This window comes from Canis lupus, chromosome 26 (genome assembly GCF_048164855.1).
Source record: "Canis lupus baileyi chromosome 26, mCanLup2.hap1, whole genome shotgun sequence".
Taxonomy (NCBI): Eukaryota; Metazoa; Chordata; class Mammalia; order Carnivora; family Canidae; genus Canis; species Canis lupus.
Window position 1 is genome coordinate 44,645,894 of NC_132863.1, and position 18,958 is coordinate 44,664,851.

The 18,958-nt window shown below is 59.9% G+C and overlaps 1 protein-coding gene and 1 long non-coding RNA gene across 10 annotated transcripts in view; one reads left to right on the forward strand and one right to left on the reverse strand.

The window, feature by feature from the left end:
- The first annotated feature begins 277 nt into the window (after positions 1-277).
- LOC140618695 (uncharacterized) lies at positions 278-1,366 on the forward strand. The gene is made up of 2 exons (XR_012018758.1): positions 278-703; positions 1,196-1,366. It is a non-coding gene; the product is annotated as an uncharacterized lncRNA (long non-coding RNA).
- Positions 1,367-2,201: 835 nt separating this feature from the next.
- PMEPA1 (prostate transmembrane protein, androgen induced 1) overlaps positions 2,202-18,958 on the reverse strand; it is a 56,468-nt gene continuing 39,711 nt past the window's right edge. For 6 of the 9 annotated variants that reach the window (XM_072801543.1, XM_072801544.1, XM_072801547.1 and 3 more), the window contains exons 2-4: positions 11,736-11,890; positions 6,902-6,955; positions 2,202-6,460 (exon numbers count right to left, since the gene is read on the reverse strand). In XM_072801543.1, the coding sequence (XP_072657644.1) occupies positions 5,912-6,460; positions 6,902-6,955; positions 11,736-11,890 (758 nt within the window). In that variant the 3' untranslated portion in view covers positions 2,202-5,911. Of the gene's footprint in view, positions 6,461-6,901; positions 6,956-11,735; positions 11,891-16,687; positions 16,952-18,958 lie in introns of those variants that run through there. The other 3 variants (XM_072801545.1, XM_072801548.1, XM_072801549.1) reach the window with 2 other exon arrangements.

The following is an 18,958-nucleotide window of genomic DNA, read 5'->3' on the forward strand; positions in this document are numbered from 1 at the left end:
CCCCCCTCCCTCCCTCGCGGCCCCCGCCCCCCTCCTCCCTCCCTCGCGGCCCCGCCCCCCGCCTCCGCGCGGGGGGGGGCGCGGGGGGCGGCCCCGCCCCCGTCCAGGTGGGGCACGTGACGGAACCCCGGCCAATCAGGGCGCGCCTCCCCGCGGCCGCAGTGATTGGCTCAGAGGCGGCCACGTGGCCTAAGCCAGGCCAATGGGATTCGATTCTGGGACTTCGGCTGCGGGCGTCGGGAGCCGGCTTCTTCCCTCCTGCTCCGGGGCGGCCGGGAGAGCGGCCGGGGAGGGGGACGTGCGCGGGAGGGACGTCAGGGGAAGAGCGTTTGACGGCGGGGGGCAGACGTCTCGGTGACGTCACAGTCGCCCATCCAGCCTGGTGGCCTCGCCCGGCCCCGCTCCACCTGTTGCTTTTCAGCTGCAGGAATCCGCAACCCCCAGGCCTGCAAACCCCGGCCGAGCTGGCGTTGGCTCGCTTGGCGGAGGAAGAGCCGATTCCAGGGCGGGGGCCCCGCCGAGTCTCCTCCAGGCCTTTGCTCGTGCAGGGCCCTGGTTCACTCTCTGCCCCTCTCCTCCCTGACCTCTGGGGCGGGGGGGGGGGGACTGGAATCCAGCCTCCCCGCCCCCCGACAGCACGGGGTCCTGCCCCCGAGGCATTGTGCTGTGCTGCCGTCTGTGAGTCTGTCTGGACCACCAGGAGGTGGGTTCCTTGAGGTCAGAGGTCGGGCTTCAGGCGCTGGGACCCCCGAGCAGAGCCCAGCATGAGACCCTGTTTAAAAACCAAAAAAACCCCAGAAAACCAAGAGGCAGATGAATGAGATGAGATCTCCCCAGACAAGCGGCCAACCTCACTGGAGACCTTGACATGGTGCTTGGCGCCTAGTAGGTGCTCAACAAATAGTAGATACTCCGATTTCCGCCTTTATTCCTGACCGATTCAGTGATATGTGCTTGAGCCAGGTCAGAGGAGCGGGGAGGGTCTCCTTTTCGACCCAGGATGTCCTTCAGACAACCTCACAGGCACTGCGGCAACACTTTCTACAGTGACAGGCCCCCGGGAGAGTGGGCACTCATGAGAGGCCGGGGGCTCTGGAGCCAGGCTGGGAGCGCACCGTGGGGTCCCACTGCCAACACCGGAGAGTAATGAGCTCCTTTGGTTTCTCATCAATTTTCCTTTCTTTTTTACTCCTAGGTTTTCCTCCACCAGAGAGGGAGAAAGCAAGACCGATGTGTGCCTCACATTCTGCCCTGATTATAGGACTCTACTCCCAGAGCTTACAGAACCGTGGGGTCGAGGCTGCAGGATGGTCATTCCCGGGGAATCAACTGTTGGGGCGCTGATCTTTAAAACACCTTGACCAGACGTCAAAGATGGTTCTGTTTAGAGAAATAAATGCGACTTTCTGTAGTGGGCACTGCGGGGAGCACACTCGGAACCCGGGGGATCCCTTTTAGACTCCTGTCTCCCCTTCCTGGCTTGCACGGGCCTTGCGAATGGCTGGTTCCTGGGAACCTCTCTGAGGGCCACCCTGGGGCTTGGGAAACTCCTCACTGCTGCGCTCTCACACCCGAGAATCCAGGAGCATCTCAGAGTCTACTTTTCACCCAGAAGCACCTCACACCCCAGAGCTCCCCACAGTCCCTTTGGGATCTTTGGGATCAGGCTGTGGCGGGGACTTTGCCTAAACCCCCTCGCTACTTTACTTCGTTTTTCCTCCTCTGTCCTCTCCCCAGTTTCCTTAACCGTCTCCCGTGGCAGCGCTCCCTTCATACGTCCCTTCTTACAAATCCATGCCTCAGTGTTTCCTTCTGGAAGGGACTCACATAAGGCCAGTTTCTTTCTTGCAGACCTTATCAGAGCCTTAGCACGATTTTTCCAAGAGGGAAGAAAAGTAGGTTAACACCTTACAAACTCTTTTAACCCCAATTAATGAAAGAGGGAGTTAATTTTATTTATTTTTATTTTTTAAATTTTTTTTAAGAGGTGAGTTAATTTTAAACCCCTTTGTTAGAACCACCTGCCTGAGCTAGTGTTTTCACTGGGCTCCAGGGATGCTGCTTGAACTGGAACAGAGGTCTCGGGCCCCCCAGCAGCTCAGCAGCCTCCCTCCCTCCCCACTAAATGGGCCCTGGGACCGTTGCTGAGCGCGGTGGGGGACAGGGGAAGGCAATACAGCCAAAGAAGTAAAAAAGCCTCGTTCCAAAGAATTGTAAAATTTATTGTATAAGTATTGCAGCTTTTCAGAATGTCATCATTGCCACTAATGATTATTGATACACAACAAGCGATTTCATCAGGCCTGTGGATTGGCATCCAAATACAGAGTCTTACGCGGCAGCGACGTGGGCGCCGCACCCAGCGTGCCACGGAGAATTTACATGAGTTTAACTTGAACAGAACTTGGGAAAACAGGGCTGCAAAGGTGAGCGGTTCCAACGCCAAGAACGCAACATAAAAGCGTGCCATCAGCACACCACCATGGAATCAGGCAGGCAAACGAGAACGCGTGTCCTTCTGGGCTCTATAGTACAGCAGAATTTGAAGCGCAGTTTCCAGGAAACAAACAAACAAAAACAAAACAAAAACACTTTTATTTTTTCCTTATCATCAGGATGTTTTATGGATCTGGAAGCTTTGTGTGCGTGTAGAGAACGATTTCTGAAACATACAATTCAGAGAGGAGACGAGGACAGGGATTGGACTCGGTTCTTGCCCTGCCCTGGGGTTCGCTAGATGGTGGGGGGTGGGGGTGGGCTGGGGTGAGTTTCAGCTCTTTGCAAAGAACACCGGGGCTTCGGGGGGGACAGAGATGGCTTAGTGCCCCTTCCTAAGTTGGTCTGCGGAGACCTGGCCTTTGTGGGAGAAATGCTCTTTCTTCCTCGGGGGGTAGGAAATGTGATGGACAAGCAGGGAAACGATGAGGAGTAGAGGAAGCCCAACCTGGTCCCCCTCCAACCAGCCACAGCTGAGGACCCCCAAACTTTTTACTGGAAAAAGGAGGTCTCCTCAGGGGTGCTCGGAATCTTTTCAAAGATAACGGCACGACAGCCAACATCCAGAGGAATGAGTGCACCCCCAGCTCTGGGGTCCAGCAGAGAAACCAAGAGCTTAGCTGTTTCCAGAAACACACACCCCAGGTTTTCTGGGGATGTGTCCCGACTTGGACAAGCTGCTCTGCCCTGAGCCTCTGCAACCGGCATCTGCCGGGCATGAAGCCCGGGGGCGCTGCAGCATCGAGCCCTGGACTGCAATCCTGGGGTGCAATTGGAGGGGTGTGCTCTGCCCTCAAGCCAGCTGAGGTCAGGGAGCCACTCCCCCGCCTCCTTCCAAACACGGCAAATGCAGACCACACCACCAACCAACGGGATTCCAACAGCTTGGCTCAAGACCTGGGGACCTGCACAGTCCGGGGCCATTTCTAGGCTTACAAGTCACATGGGAGTCAAACACCGCATCTGACAAGACGGTGGTGGGTGGGTGCATGGGTGGGACACGGGAGGGCAGGGCGATGGGGATATTTGAGAAGCTGCAGCCCTTTGTTGACCTAGAGTGGGAAGGTCAGTCCCCGGGGCAGAGGGGCAGAGGGGGTGGGGATGGGGGTTCGGTGTCACTGTCCAGGGATGCCCCCATTTGGTGACAAGAGGGCACTCCTTCCTCAGTAAGGCACTAGGGAGGCTCTTCACATAGAGGAAAGCTACAGTTTTTTTTTTTTTTTTTGGAAAGCTACAGTTTTTAAAAATTTTATCTATAAATGTGTCCCTGTACCTTTTAGGACAAATTAATACCGATGTTTCTGCACGACTTCTGAAAAGAATCCTCTTTGAGAAGCAAAGTTTAGGCTGAAGACCACCCCACCACCACCACCACCACCACCCCGACCTCGCCACGGAGAGGCAGGTGTTATTGTCAAAGTACAAGAACTTTCCGCCAGGCTGGCCGGCGGCCACTCAGACCCCATGTTTATCTGTTGGTCACCGTGTTGGGGAAGGGTACGTAGAAATAGAGTCCAAATGGTCAGAACGTCAAAACTGTTCTCAGGCGTTTAAGTAATAAAAAAGTTGCTTAAAAACAAGAGTTATTGCCCGGATGCCTCCTCTTATGTTAGTCTGCTAGTTAGTGTTCTGCCAAAATGAAAAGACAGCTCCATGCGGAGGGGCTTGGGGGGGTGGGTGGGCGGGGGGCTGCTCTTCCATCTGGGGGATCACCCCATGGAATGTGAACAAGTCCTCAGTGGGAGGAAGAACCTGCAGCTCCAGCCACTGTCCCTGGTCGACCCCAGGGACCCCCACTCCATGTCCCACCTGTCGCCACCGCGCATACACCTGCGCCACTCACGCGCCCTCACCTGCGCACCACCAGGGGATCCCGCCACACCGCAGCCTACTCAGGAAAATCCTGGTAGACAAGACTCGTATCCGCTAAAGAGGCTGTGAAAACACAGATAAATAAGCACATCGAACATGATTGTTTCCACGGGGAGAGGGAACGAAAATGCGGGAGAGCAGAAGGTAAAGAATTGTGCTTTGAAAACATAAAAGCACAGGTTCGACTGGTTTTTTTGTTGTCCTTTTAACCCTTTTGCATGTCCTGGGAGAAATCGGGGCATGTCGCTTTTTCATCTCTGGGGTTCCGTTTGTTGGCCTGTTAGGTGAGAATTGCTACGTAAAGAGAAAGACAGGAACGAGGTCAAATTCCTAATACTCCGGGCCTTTCTGACCTGTCGGTGGCCTCCACCGACCGACCTCAGCTGATAAATCCTGGAGCCAGCGCATCGCCCCGAAGTGCTCTGGGCAAAGCAGCCACCCAAGCCCCCTCTGGGGGAGGGAAGGGGGAGCAGCTGCGGCTGGAGGTGGGTGGGGGCGGGGGCGAGGCTTCATGCTTTAAAAAAAACAAAACAAAACAAAACAAAACCAGGAGGAAAAACTAAGATTCTTCCAGAAGTTTATTTTCATCTCGGGAAAGGCAAAGCCACCACCTGCAACTTGGTGCCTAGAGTAACTTCCCTATTGGGTTTGCCATCCCAAGGCTGTTCTGGCCCAGAGGGGGAAACTGTCTCCTTCGGTGGGGAATGTATAACGAGGTAACAACCTATCGCTAGCCAGAAGCTTCCACTTCGCAGGAAAGCGGCCCCTCCGGAAAGCTCTCCAAACTCCGTGTCGAGCCCGCCCTCTGCCTGACGCCGACTGTGAAATTTCCACATTTCTCCCTTAAAAGTCTCGACAGACATGATAGGAGTTTCCATCAGACAAGCACTGACATATTTATATTAAAAAATAGTGCAAAAGCTCAACATTTATATAAATAACTCTAAACCCCTGCTTTGTACTTTTTTTTTCTTTACAAGGTAATACACGCTTTCTGAGTTGGCACTCAAAAATTGCCATTTTTTTTCTCTTCTAGTTCAGAAAACAACTTTTTTTTTTTAATAGGCCTCTTCTAATACAAAAATACTCCTGCCCTCACAATACAGTTTCTCTTATTTTATATATATTTATATATATATAATATTGCAGATCTTTAAACAAAGGTTTTGTGCAAATATGTCTTTAAAGTTAAGTGAAATCATCATAAACAAACAAAAGAAAAGAAGCATTCACGCACGCAGCTCAACTAGAAACAGAAAAGACTAGGGTAGATTTTGTGTGTGTGTGTGTTGTTTTTTGTTTTTTTTTTTTTTCTCTTTTGCCTTCAAGACACAGCTCAACAAAGAAACGTGGTTTTTTGCAAGCTTTCTTAGCTTGTGCATTCAGACCACACAGAACATGTAAATATTTATACACAGAGAGAGGGGGAGAGGATGGTTACGCGCCGCGTGTGGTGGCTGCCGCCCGGTCCTCCTCTGTCTTCTCGTCTAAGAGGTGCGGAGCGTGTTGTCTTCTCCCTACCGCTGCCCCGGCCCCGGGGTGCCTAGAGAGGGTGCCCTTTCGGTTTATCCTTTTCTTTGCTCCAGGCAGCTGTGCTCTCCAGGGGGGCGATGTGTGCGTGGGGGAGCCGGGTCCCCTCCAGCAAGGAGGGCGGCCCGCTGCTCTGCTGGTGCTGGAAGGCCGGGGACCCCGGGTAGTGGCCGATGACCTCGCTGTAGGTGGGGGGCGGCCCCTCCATGCGCCCGCCGCCCCCGTAGCACGTGGCGCTGATGCCCGAGTTACTGCTGGGGGGGCAGGGGCCGCCCAACATGGCACTGTCCATCAGGTCGCTGTCGAAGATGGTTCTGTTCGGGGGCGCGCGCACCGACTCGCGGTTCAGCTCCAGCTGCTGCTCCGGGTCCCGCAGCTGGAGGGTGCAGGGGCCCTGGTAGGGCGGGGGCTCCTCCCCGTCCGACAGCGAGATGGTGGGCGGCAGGTCGATCTGGTGCTGCAGGTACGGGTAGGTGGGCTGGAAGCGGTGGAAGCGGTCCCGCTGGGTGAAGGGGGGCACGGCCAGGCGGTCGGTGGGCCTCGGAGGGGCATAGACCTGCGGCTGCGGGGGCAGAGCAGAGTGAGGGTCCTCCACCCCGAAGCAGCCCGAGGCGGTGGGGTCTGGCTGCCTGGGGGGGACCCTCTGCTCTCTGGGGGTGGGGGGGGGAGGGAGGGGTGCACTGGGGAGCCCTGGATGGGATCCTCATCACCGAGTTGGAAGAGGGGCAACTTTTGTCCTCCAGCCTGTGGACCCTGTGGGCCCCCCACTGCGGGGTGGGAGAGGGTGAGCGGCTGGCGCGGGCGGTGCCAGCAGCCAAGGACAATTCTTCAGAGAAGGGCACAGAGGTGAGCCTGGCAGCCACACTCCTGCGGCCAGGGGAGGCGCCTCCGGCTTGGAGAGGGGACTTGCCGGGCAGATGGCCGGAGGCGTCCACTACAGCACCCCGGGGGGCGGGGGGCGGGGGGCAGCAGGCAGGGGACTGGGGCCCCACGGGGGGCTCACCTCTGGGATTCCGCTGCCCGACACCGTGCTCTCGGACGGCCAGAGGCATCCTTCCTGTGTGGGGACGAGAGGGGCAGGGTCAGAAGGCTGAGCACAGGTGAGCGCACACAGGGTCAACTGGCTTTGAGCCTGACATCTTCTCTTTGGAGTTGCATCTGGCAGCCATCGGCCACCCTCCATCCCCACTCTGCTACCCCGGCCTGGGGCCCTCACCACTTCTCAGATGTGACCCCAACCACCTACAGCTGACCTGTAGGCTCCGCCTTCTTAAGACCCTCCAGCAGCTGCCCGCGTGCCTTAGGCTGATGAAGAAGCCTGGCGAGACCTGGCCCTCCCGACCTTGACCTGGACCACGTGCTTGCAGCGTGATCTTGGCAAGTTACTAAACTTCCAGAACTTTTGAGGGGTAGACTATGCCAAGGAGTGCACGTGGCCCTCTGTGACTACACGAAAGTGCTGGGAGCCAGGCTGACGCACCTTCTAGTGCAAAGGGTCATGCATGTACCTCAGGGCCTTTGCACCGGCCGCCCCACTGCACCGGCAGCCCCGCAGACCTCCTCTGACACTGCCATCTAAAGGGCCCGCCCCCATTTACAATCCTGGCATGGGCTAACTTCCTTCCCAGCAGCTCTCTTACCTGTAACCAACTTGTCTCTATTTATTTACCTCTTTACAGCCTGTCTCAACCTGTATACCAGGAGCCCAGTTCACGGGTACAGAAATATTGGACAAAGTTAGTTAATGAGCTAAGTGCCCCCATGCAGCTGCTCTGCCACCAAATAATGATGGGGTCAGTCAACAAAGGCGGAAGGTGGTACCGCTTCCATACCAAGTGTGTAGCTGCCACCTCAGGAAGCTCACACCCTCTTGCTCTGAGATTTCCCCACGGGTGGCCGGGCCGCATGGGCTGAGTTGGGCACATGCCACGTGCCATCTCAGGCCTCGGGGAGAGACCCAAGGGACGTGGGACCCTGCACCAGGCTCAGTTTGTCTGAGAGGCAAACCCAGACAATGCTGGTTATGTGGTGACGGATAGCCCTGGGCCCGGGGGGAAGGATGTCGTCTCTGAATTTCACAGCTTTCTAGAGATGGAGATAAAGTGTACGTGGGGACGCCTGGGTGGCTCAGCGGCTGAGCCTCTGCCTTCGGCTCAGGTCATGATCCCGGGGTCCTGGGATCGAGTCCCTCATTGGGCGCCCTGCAGGGGGCCTGCTTCTCCCTCTGCCTGTGTCTCTCACGAATAAACAAATAAAATCTTTAAAAAATAAATAAATAAACTGTACATATTCAAAGTATGCAATTTGGTTAAGTTTTGGTGCGTGCATACACCAGAGACCCGTGACTACAATCAAAATATCTAGCGCTCCAAAGGTTTCCTTGGGGCTCGTTATCCTGGGGGCTCCCGGTCTCACCCAGTTGGGGCCGTAGGGTGACCTGGAGAGGGGGCTGGGTGCCCAGAGAAGTGCAGTTGCCTACATGGCCACTGGGGGGCTCTGTGGCTCTCACAACGGTCCCACCGGGAAAGCACCCATGAGCTCTCCTTGTGGTCTCTAGTAGGTTCCAGGTGGTAGGATGCAGCAAGCGGCCACACAGCCTTGCTGTTGGCGTGGTCAAAGGCCGTTTTGTTACTGATATTAGTCATGTTATCAATCGTTGTCTCGGTGCCAGACACTGCACCGAGAGCTGAGTGGGCCCAGCTGGTAGGAGGCCGTGCTGGGATCCAAACCCTCACCTGCTCGCTTCCAGACCCACCTGGGCTCAGGCCAATCCTGGCTGTGTAGCCCCAGGCCGGGCCACTGGCATGGCCCATGTGCGTGCCAGGAAGCCGATGGGCACGTCCACCCGCTCCTCACTAGGGTCAGGGGCCCCGGGTGGTGGATGCATGCAGCTAAGGCCAGCTTGGATGAGAGGTGACCCAGATACACTCCTGCCTAAAACCTTCCCACGAGTCCCTCTGTCCCGGGCTCTGCATGACGTGGCCAACAACCTCTTCCCACCACTGCCCTCCCCCCCCCGCCACTCCCAGTCCCAACAGAGTGGTTAGCTACCTGGCACCACCCAGGAAGCTTAAGGAAACACCCATCAATGCCCCAGGAGCCCCACCATAGAGCCCCAAACCACCCACCAGCCTCGTCAGCTGACTACCTCCAACGTGTGCACCTGGAAGTCACTTCCTCCTCCAGGGAGCCTTCCAGGAACCACCCACCACCACCCCTGCCTCCCAGGCTCCCATGGCATCTCAGCTCCTATATCGGCCTGGCTCGCTGTACAGTAATCGAACGTCCAGCTGGCTGCCCTGTCCCTGATTTAGAAGCCTTGTGCCTGCAGAAGCCGCTCGGGAAGCGGGAGACCCATGCCAGGGCTGATTTGGGGACAAAATGAACAAAGGGTTGCCCCATCCAATTTCCTGGCTGAGCCTCTAGTCTGCATCCATCCTGCCCCATGCTGAGCAGGCTTCACACACAAACCGTCTTCCAAGAGACCTATGGGTGACGTGACCGTTGCTGTTCAAGATGCATAAACTTTGGGGGAATAAGCTGATAAGGGGAGGAATTCAAAGCAGGGAATGTTTGAAAACAAAGCTCAGGGACCCAGGAGCAGCTCAGAAATGAGCAGGAGGCTTCCTGGGTGGGGTTGGTGGCACCTATACACCTGCTTACCTGTGCCAGGTGGCTCCGTACCTGCCTCACAGGGCACATCCCCCCCACCCGCCAACTCCAGGACAAGCCCCTGCAGACCCATCTTCCGTGCCGCCGTCAGGGCAAGATCACCACTGCTGTTACCACAACACAATATAGTGTGGCTTCCCTGGGAACAGCCCCGGGCGGGGAAGTGACGTTCTAGGGCCAGTGGCGTACCTGCACTTGAGCCTTATTCTCGGACAGATGAGCAAATGGGGTCCCCCTGGAAAGGAACCGAGGCAGGACAGTCAGGCCAGGGGCAGGCCCAGCCCCAGGCGGAGAGTGCCCAGGTTTGGGGTGTCTGTGGGAGGTCACGGGGCCCTGAGACTCCTGAGACGCACGCAGGCTGTCTGGCAGGGAGGGGTCCCCAAGGGAGCTGCCACACTTGCTGCAGGCCTAACGAGGCTGTGTTTACCCAGCCGGGCATCCCCAGGGGCCCATGCAGGTGGCTGGGTAGATGGGGCGGGGACTTTTCTGTGGCTCCAGGTGTCTGGGAATCAGGGCCAGGATCTTAACCCTCTGTCTGGGCACAAAGTCCCAGGTGCTGCCCACGGGGCTGTCTCCCTGCCCCCGGTGGCAGCAAGGATCCCTCACGCTGGAACTTGCGCCACGGCCCCAGCCCGCTGGGCGAGCGGTGTCCTCAGTGACCACACCCAGGGGCAGGCAGCAGAAGGGCCAGCTCCACCCGTCTGGCAGAGTGGGGCCCAGAGGGCGAGAAGGCCCACCCCGGGCACGGGCCACCCGGCTCGCATCTTCTCCCTTGCCCCAGCATGTGAGGTGGCACAGGGGGCCGGGGCTCTTCGCACCGCCGCTGACAAGCTGCGCGGCTTCAGGCCAACACGCCCACCTGTCTGGGCCCCGGTTTCTCCCCCGTGGGATGGGGTTTCCGGGCTGCCGTGAGCCGGGGAGGCACACCCTCGGCACAGCCACCTGGGGGACAGGCACAGCAGACACACGGGTGAGCCCTGGCCGGAGCAGCGGCGCCCAGTGCCCTCCGGATGCCTGCTGAGCCTCGGGCCGGGGGACCCAGCGGAGGCTCCTCGCCCTGGCCACCTGCTGACCGCCCCGCCGCGCCGCAGCCTGATGTGGGGGGACACGCCCGAACCTGCCGGGGACCCGGCTCGACCCGGCTCAGCCCCGCAGGCTCTGGGCACTGCCACCAACCCCGGGCGGCCATCCCCAGACCTGGGAGGCCACCCCCGGTGCCACCCTCCCTGCTGTCGCTGTCCTCCCAGGCTCAGAGGTGTGCTCGGGCCACGGCCCTGGGGCCACCCCCGTGCCAGCTTCTCCCTGCAAATCCCAGCCTGCCCTTCAGACAGCCTGCTCCTGCCAGGCGAAGTCACACAGCGCCCGTGTGGGGGCAGAAACCACTCGGGGGTGAGCTGCGCCCCCACCTCGGTCCACCGGCTGCAGGGCGCCGAGCGGCAGTGCACAGTGCAGCGCCCAGGGTGCAGGGAGCCGGGGGCCCAGCGCTCAGAGCTGCAGAAAGGCAGGCCTCCCCTCCCCCGCCGGGCCCCCACGTTGTGGAGTCTTGAGGGGCAATTTCTGGGGCAACTTCTGGGGCTTCCAGGATGCAGGTGAAGCTCACCATTCCAGTAAGATACCAAAACGCAGTATTCACAGCAAGGACGCTCCCAGCCCAGCGTTTGCCTCACCTGCCTGGACCCGTCGTCACTTCCTCCTTCAGGGTTTGGCCTAAGAGGCTCATCCTGACCAAACTCGGCCCCCTGGCGTTCTCGGGGGGCAGGGACGGACGGGCGGGTGAGGGACGGAGGGACGAGCGACCGAGGGGACGGAGGAGCCTGCACCGTCCCGGCCCGCAGTGCTCGGCCTCTCGCCCCGCGCTAAGCCCGCAGCCTCCGGGGAGCGGCCCGATCGGGGCCCCTCTCGCAACGAGTGGCAACGGGAGCCCCCTTTCATGGGTGGAGTGGCCAGGCCCCCTGGGGCTGGAGGGCCTTTCCGGGGTGACCTGCGGTGTCCAAAACACTGTGCGTCCCCGGCCCAGATGCCTGCGGGCCGTTGAGAAGAGGGAAGGGCCACCTCCCGCCCGTCTGGGCCAAGGCGGCAAGACTCCGGGCACCTTGCCCTCCGCCCGTCCCCCGAGCACCCTGACCCGGGGCTCCCCGTGCCGACGGGAGGGGCAGGGCACTTACCGAGGAGAGGGCGTCTTCCCTCCTCCTGCCCTGGCTGTGCCGGCCGATGAAGGAGCGCGCAGACAGCTTGTAGTGGCTCAGCAGGCACGTGATCACCACCACCATCACCATCACCACCACCACGATGATGGTGATCTCAACAAACTCCAGCTCTGCTGCAAGACCGGGGGAGACGCGTGAGCCTTGGGGGACCCCGAAGCAGGCCACGGGCTCCGGGCCCAGCCCTTGTGAGCGCTCGCTCACCCTCCCTGCACACCCAACGCTCACACCCAACGCTCATCACTGACACACAACGCTCACACACACCGATGCTCACACTACAACACTCACACATCCCAATGCTCACATTCTAGTACTCCCTTCCCAACACTCACACACACGAGTGCTCACACCCCAATGCTCACACCCCAACGCTCACACTGCAACACTCACACAACCCAATACTCATCAAGATACAAACTCCAACACTCACACCCCAACACTCACACACACCTGTGCTCACACCCCAACACTCACACCCCAACGCTCACACTGCAACACTCACACAACCCAATACTCACACCCCAACACTCATCAAGAGAGAAACTCCAACACTCACACCCCAACACTCACACACACCAGTGCTCACACCCCAATGCTCACACCCCAACGCTCACACTGTAACACGCACACACCCCAACACTCACACCCCAACACTCATCAAGAGAGAAACTCCAACACTCACACCCCAACACTCACACACACCAGTGCTCACACCCCAATGCTCACACCCCAACGCTCACACTGTAACACTCACACACCCCAACACTCATCAAGACACAAACTCCAACACTCACACCTCAACAGTCATACCTTGATGCTCACACATACACACAGCCCAACGTTCACACACCCAACACTCACACTCCAACACACACCCCAACACTCACCACAGACACACACCCCAATGCTCACACATGCAACACTCACACCCCAACACACCCCAATGCTCACACCAACACTCACACACCCCAACACTCACCACAGACACACACCCTAACACTCACACCCCAACACTCACACCCCAACACCCACACCACACACGACCCAATGCTCACACACCACATTCACACTTACCACAGACACACACCCCAACATTCATACCCCCACATTCACACCCCAATACTCACACACAGACACACACCTTCCCCCAAATACAAATAAACACAGATAACACACAAACATAACCACAGATACCCCCCAACATATTTATCACGAACACACCGCACCCCCCAACAGGATAGGAATGTGTGAGGATGCCCCCCGCCCCCAGCTCTCAGGAGAGAAGCCTCAGAAAAACCACATTCCGGGTGCCTGCAGATGCTGCCATTCTCTTTTCTTTTCTTTCTTTTTTCTTTTTTTTTTTGATGTTGTTTTGTTTTTCCCCTCGAAGGCGGAAAAACCCTCAAGTGCTGGAAAAGGAAGAAGGTTATTTTGATCCTGCCAGAGCCGGGGCGGTTTCTGCTGACTCGAGCGGGTCCGTGTCGAGGCGGCTCGGCAGCTGCCCGCGGCCGGTGCCAGCAGAGCCCCCAGCCATGGGCGAGGTGCCAGCGCCCAGGGCCGCCGGGGACCCGGGGAGTGACGGGGCAGACGGGGCAGCGGCCGGCAGCACTGGGGCCTGGCCCCACCGGCCTTGCCCAGCCCACAGCTGCCCACGGGGGGCAGCGCCCCCCACCTCTGGCTGCTAACGAGCAATTAGCTGAGGGCTCCCCAGGGCACAGGTTCAAGCTCAAGGCCACGGATTCAGCGCTTCCTCCTCCAAGAGACCGCGGCTGGAGGGGTGGGGGGGAGCAACAGGCTGCACGTGGTGTGGCCTCAAGGGCTCTGGGCCCTCACACTGGACCACCCAAACTCCACCCGGGCGAAAGCCAGCCTTTCCTGCCTCAGTTTCCCTATGGCTTCCAGCAGGAAAGCAACGCATCCTAGGTGGGAAGATTACTGTTTGCAAAACGGTGGAAGCTTCTCCACACCGAACCCCCCGACACTCACACTTCAACTTCCTCTCCGAAGCCCTGGCCAGCCCATCCCGGCACACCAGCGCCCCAGGATGCCTGCCCGCTCGTGCCACGTTCTGTGTGCCCGGCTGGACCGGTGTTTACTGATTACGCCTCTAATACCTACGGCTCTTAGGAAGTCGGGTGAGCCTCCCCACCGGGCGACATGGGACGACCTCTGGGCACACTGGCAGCTGTCGCGCCTGGAGGCCCTTGGGCATCTACTGGGTGGGGGCTGCTACAGCGCGGGGGATGCCCCACGACAGGCAGTGACGGGTCCACAGCGCCAGGGCTGAGCGTACATTCGGGCCCTTTCATCATTCTATCTCACGGGCCAGGAGAGCAAGGTCCAGAGGTCGAGTGACAGACTCAGCCCAAGGGCCCTACGTGCTGGCTCCTCCCAGTCAGCCATGTGCTGGCCGCCCTCCTCTGCACCCAGGAATTCAACCTGGAGCTTGGGCCTTGGCTCTGGTTCCCAGGTGGGAGTGCGACCCACCTTGCCCCAGAGGGCCCCGGAGGGCGGACGAACCGGCCGGGGACTTCGGTGAGACTTCATGAGTGCTGAGAGCGCTGGGCCCTGCCCAGCAGGAGACGGATCACCAGGCCTGGACCCACAGGAGGGACACCCTCACCTTCCTGCCAGGAGGGCGGGCAGCAAGGCCTGGGTTAGGCCTCAGACCCAGCGACAGTGGCCACACCTCCTGCCTCCCCAGACAGTTTGCTCCGGGGCCTTGGCGGCCTGTTCTGACTCCCCAGGGCCCGGCCCTGCCTGTTAGGGCCCAGGATAAAGCCGCCCATTCAGGGGACACACAGGCTTGCTTTGTGCAACCCCCACGCCCTCCCTCCTCAGAGGGGCCTACGATTCCCCTCCCCGGCCCTGTGCACTCTTCACCCCAACCGGGACCAGGGCCTGTCGCCCTGGTCGGTGGGTTCCCCTCTGCCCCCTCCGGCTGCTGTCTCGGGCCCTGCCCACACCAGCCCGGAGGAAGGAGGTGCCTGGAGGAAGGAGGTGCACAGCCGGCTGTCTTTGTCCTTGTCCCTGGCCGGGTGGGGCAGCGAGACAGCAGCTGTGGCAGGACGGCAAGGGGGCAGTGGGAGAGGCCCCAGCGGGTGTGACAAGCTCTCCACCGCTCTCCTGACCCCACCAGGCCGGACCAACAGGGCAGGAGAACACGTTTCTGTGAGAGAATCACCCCCAGAAATGAGCATGGCATCCTAAAAGCACTACTGTGACCACCCCAGGGCCCTGGGCCATAACCCGGGACGGCCAGGACCCAGGAAATCCACACGGGTGACGGGAGGGAGAACCTCTCAGAGGAAGAGACACTACGACTGATGTCTGGGCTGCACTTGGGAAGCCCAAGGCCTGGGTGTAGGACCAGAAGAGCAGGGAGGCCCCCGAGGGTTCCTGGGCCAGCTCCGTGTGACCCTGGACCTCACTGCCGGGGCCCCCACAGCCTCCCCACGGGAAAGGAGGCAGAGGGCACCTGGTGGCAGAGCTGCGTGTGGATGACGTGCTCGGCACTCGGGAGCACTCCCTCAGTGACCACGATTACTGGGGGGCTCCCAGCACTCCAGGACGGCAAAACAAGGGAAGCCCAAGCCCCTATGCTGACCAAGAGAAGGTTAAGCTGGCCGTGCTGGGTACTCCAGGCCAGGCCCGGCCCGGCCCGGCCCCGGCATGGGTGGGTGGAGGCACTGAGGGTCCAGAAGCCTCCGGCCAGCAGCTGGTTCACACCAACCCACAAGGCAGAGCACACCTCTGGGTGTTCTGGCCTCGGCCGTGGGGCGAGGGGGTTGTGGTCCTGCCGACAGCACCTCCGTGCGCTCTCATTCAGGGGGCTGCTTCCAGAAGAATCCACCTTTGGGGGCCGAACACACCTTCTCCAGGAAATGTGCCAGGAAACCACCTGCTAGAGAGGGGGCAGACGGCAGGTGCATCCACAGCGCCCCCCACCACCCACGGGAACAGAGCTGAGGGGGGCTGCCTTCCTTCTACAGGCTGGTGCTGACTGCTGGGCCCTGGCGGGCGGCCTGGGCCTGTGCACTCCGACTCCTCTCTCTTGGGTCCAGGCAGGATTGTGAACTGAGCATGAGCCCCCTACCCCCGGACAGGCACGACTCCTTGGAACCCCAGCTGCCCGAGGCAGCCGGCCCCGTGCTGTCACACCTCCCGATCTCTCCAGAACCCAGAAACCACCCGTGAAGCTCGCTGGCCTTTCGCTGGCAACACATGCAAGAGTTTTAAAAGCACTGGGCGGCCCAAGCCTGCAGGGAGGGTGGCCTGCGGGTTTCCAGCCACGAGACGGGCCCAAGTCGCTCAGCTGCTAAGGGCAGATATGGGGCCACCCTGATGCTTTGTTTCTTCACTCCGACAGACGCCCCTGCACCTGGACATAGGCCAGGTGCCCAGCACGGTGCACGCAGAACGGGTCCTATCACTGCCCGCCCTCCCCCTTCCCTGCCTTCAAGTCTCCCGTGACCACAGGAGTCACAGCCAAGGCCCGCTCACAGACGGAGTGGGACCGAGCAAGAGGGGTGGGCGGGCTGGTCAACAGTCCCTGGAGCCGTTACTATGATCCCAGCAGCGACGACATCCACGCGGAGCCCGCTGCCTAGGAGCGTCTAGGAGGTGGGGGCCGCCCCCTCTGCCATTTTGCAGATGAGCACACTGAGGTGCAGGGAGAAGGCACCAGCCCATGCGCCTAGAGAGAGCAGGGCCGGGACTTCGGCCCAGAGCCTCCCTGAGGGTCTTGCTGCACTAAATCCTTAGTGCAATAAAGCACTTAAAGCAATCCTTAGTGTCCCCTCCCCACGTCCCGAGCACCTGCGAGGAAGGCTGGTGCTGCCTCCCTGCATCTGCCAGCTACAAGCTGTGTGACCCCAGGCACGCGGACCTCCGAGAGCCCCAGTTACAACCTGGCGTGGTGGACGTGAAGCAAACGTTGGAGCTCAGAGTGGGCAGGACACAGCGGGCTCCCCTGTCACCATGTCTCACATGTCACCGACACCCCTCAGTCAGGCCGATGCTCTAGAAACACTGTTTGCCTGGGGCTGGCGTGCCCAACTGGCCTCTGCCCAGGGGTCGGGGGTTTGGAGTCAGGTGTGTCCAGCGTGGTCACCTTGGGTGGCAGCCAGACCCAAGGTCACGAGGGACTCGGGGCGCCTGTCCTGCTCCTGCTCCAAGGGCCTGGCTACAACAGGAGCCTCCGGGAGAAGAACACTTTGTTCCGGGCGCCGGGTCTGCTCGCCGTGGGGAGGGCGGGGGAGCGGCTCTGCCATTTTTCTTCCTAATTTCCCCCTTGGGGTGGGTGATAGATGCAGCAGGCTCTCGGGGGTGGCCAAGCCCATCTTCCACATGCAAAGTAAGGTCACTCTAATTTAATTTAGCCTCTTCTTTCCTGGTGAATAATTTCAAATTAACAGGCTCGTCTGCCTCCTCAGAGTGGCCTGACCCTCCCTTTTGTCTTCTCCTCCAGAGACGGACACAGTCACTTTGATATGTTTGCACGCCCATCGCGGGTCCTCTCCCAGCCCGCCTGACACTGGGGAGGCAGCGTGCGCCCACCGCCCCCTAAATGCCAGGTGCGGCCCGCACGCTCACCGGCATCGCCTCAGTGGATCCTCACCGTCCTTCTGTAAAGCAGGTGCCAACATGCCCACGGCCCGCACCTGCTCTACGGCCCAGGAAAAGTGAGGCTGACAGAGGAGATGGCTGGCCAGAGGCCACACAACGCCGAGGCCCAGGGCCACCCCCGCAGCCCGTGCTTTCTGGGCCAGGCTCAGCCACCTAACCACACCCGGCGGGCCTGAGCACCGCGGCTCCAGGTCAGGAGCAGCCCGGGTTCCAGCAAAGGGCTCGCGTGGAATGGAACTGGTCACCAGGCTGGGTCAGGACTGCTGGGAGCATCACCTGCCATGTGGTCCCTGTGGGCAGGATTTGTGGCAGGTGGTACCCCCCTCCCCCTCCCCTGCCCCTAAAGTGGAGAAATATCACAGGAGGGTCAGGAAGGCCATCCCAGGCACTCGGCGGAGCTCTGGGCACGGAGCAGAGATCCTAACGGCTCCCATCTCTTCCGCTGCTACCTGCGCGCCAAGCGGGGTAGGGGGGGCCAAGGCAGGACAGGACTCCCCCTCTAATTCCCACAACAGCCCCCGGCGGGGAGGGAGCATCGGCCGCGCCACAGGCCAGCAGCCGAGTCGGAGCGCAGTCCTGGGCCCAGGCCGAGCCCGGTTCTCCTCCTCCCTGTGGTGGAACCCCAGCAACTGGGGAGGCCGGGACGCCCTCTCACACAATATGGGTTTTCAGTGAAGACTCAATTAAAATTAAATTAAAATGAAATACAATCGAGGCTGTAAAAGGAAGCCCATGGCATCAAAAACCGTTCCCGAACTCTCAACCAGATGCGTGACACGGCAAGAACGGACGGAGTTGTTCTTGTGGCTCGGGGATAGGAAGGCGTGAAATAGGACCTGGAGGATTTCGAGGGGATACGAGATCCATGGTTTCCACCGGCGACCACGGGGCGGGGGTTGCTGAGGCCTCTGCGGTTTGGAGCTGGCTGGCGTTCCTGGTTCCTGATCCCGTTAGTGAAGGTAAAGACGCGACTGTCTGGCATCCAAGGCTGTGGCCCCCCTGTTCTCGGTGACAGAGCCTCGACCGGATGGAAGCTCGGGAGCCTGGGCGCAAAGCCCGGCTCAGCCACTTCCCAGCAGGCCTGGGGAGGGGGCCGGGCGGACCTGGGCCGACACGCGCTCTTCCCTCTGCGTTCTCACAATGCGTGAGAACCACACGCGTCCCGTACAGGTACTCTAAGGGAGTGTGACTGTCACTAAGTTTTCGATTAATCATCGGAGTAGCAGTTGGGTGCTGGAGCTCATTTCTCTTTCCTCAGCTGGAGAGCTGGGCCAGAGTCCACCTGGCTCCCGCCAGCCCCCAGGAGGTTTCCAGACCAGACGACCCCCCGCCGCCCGCCCCCCTTGTGTCTGCTCCCAGCGGAGGGGCAGCCAGTTTGCTTCCTGGTTAACAAGCAGCCCATGCAGGCGGCCCTGTCTGGCCTCCCGGCCGCACACCAAGGAATTAGGAATTGGCACTGTCTGAAATTTATGAAAATCTAATCTTGTTAGACCTGCCTGGATGAGACCCACTGGGGCGGGCTTCATTGTCATTCAGCAGAGCCCCGGCCTGCC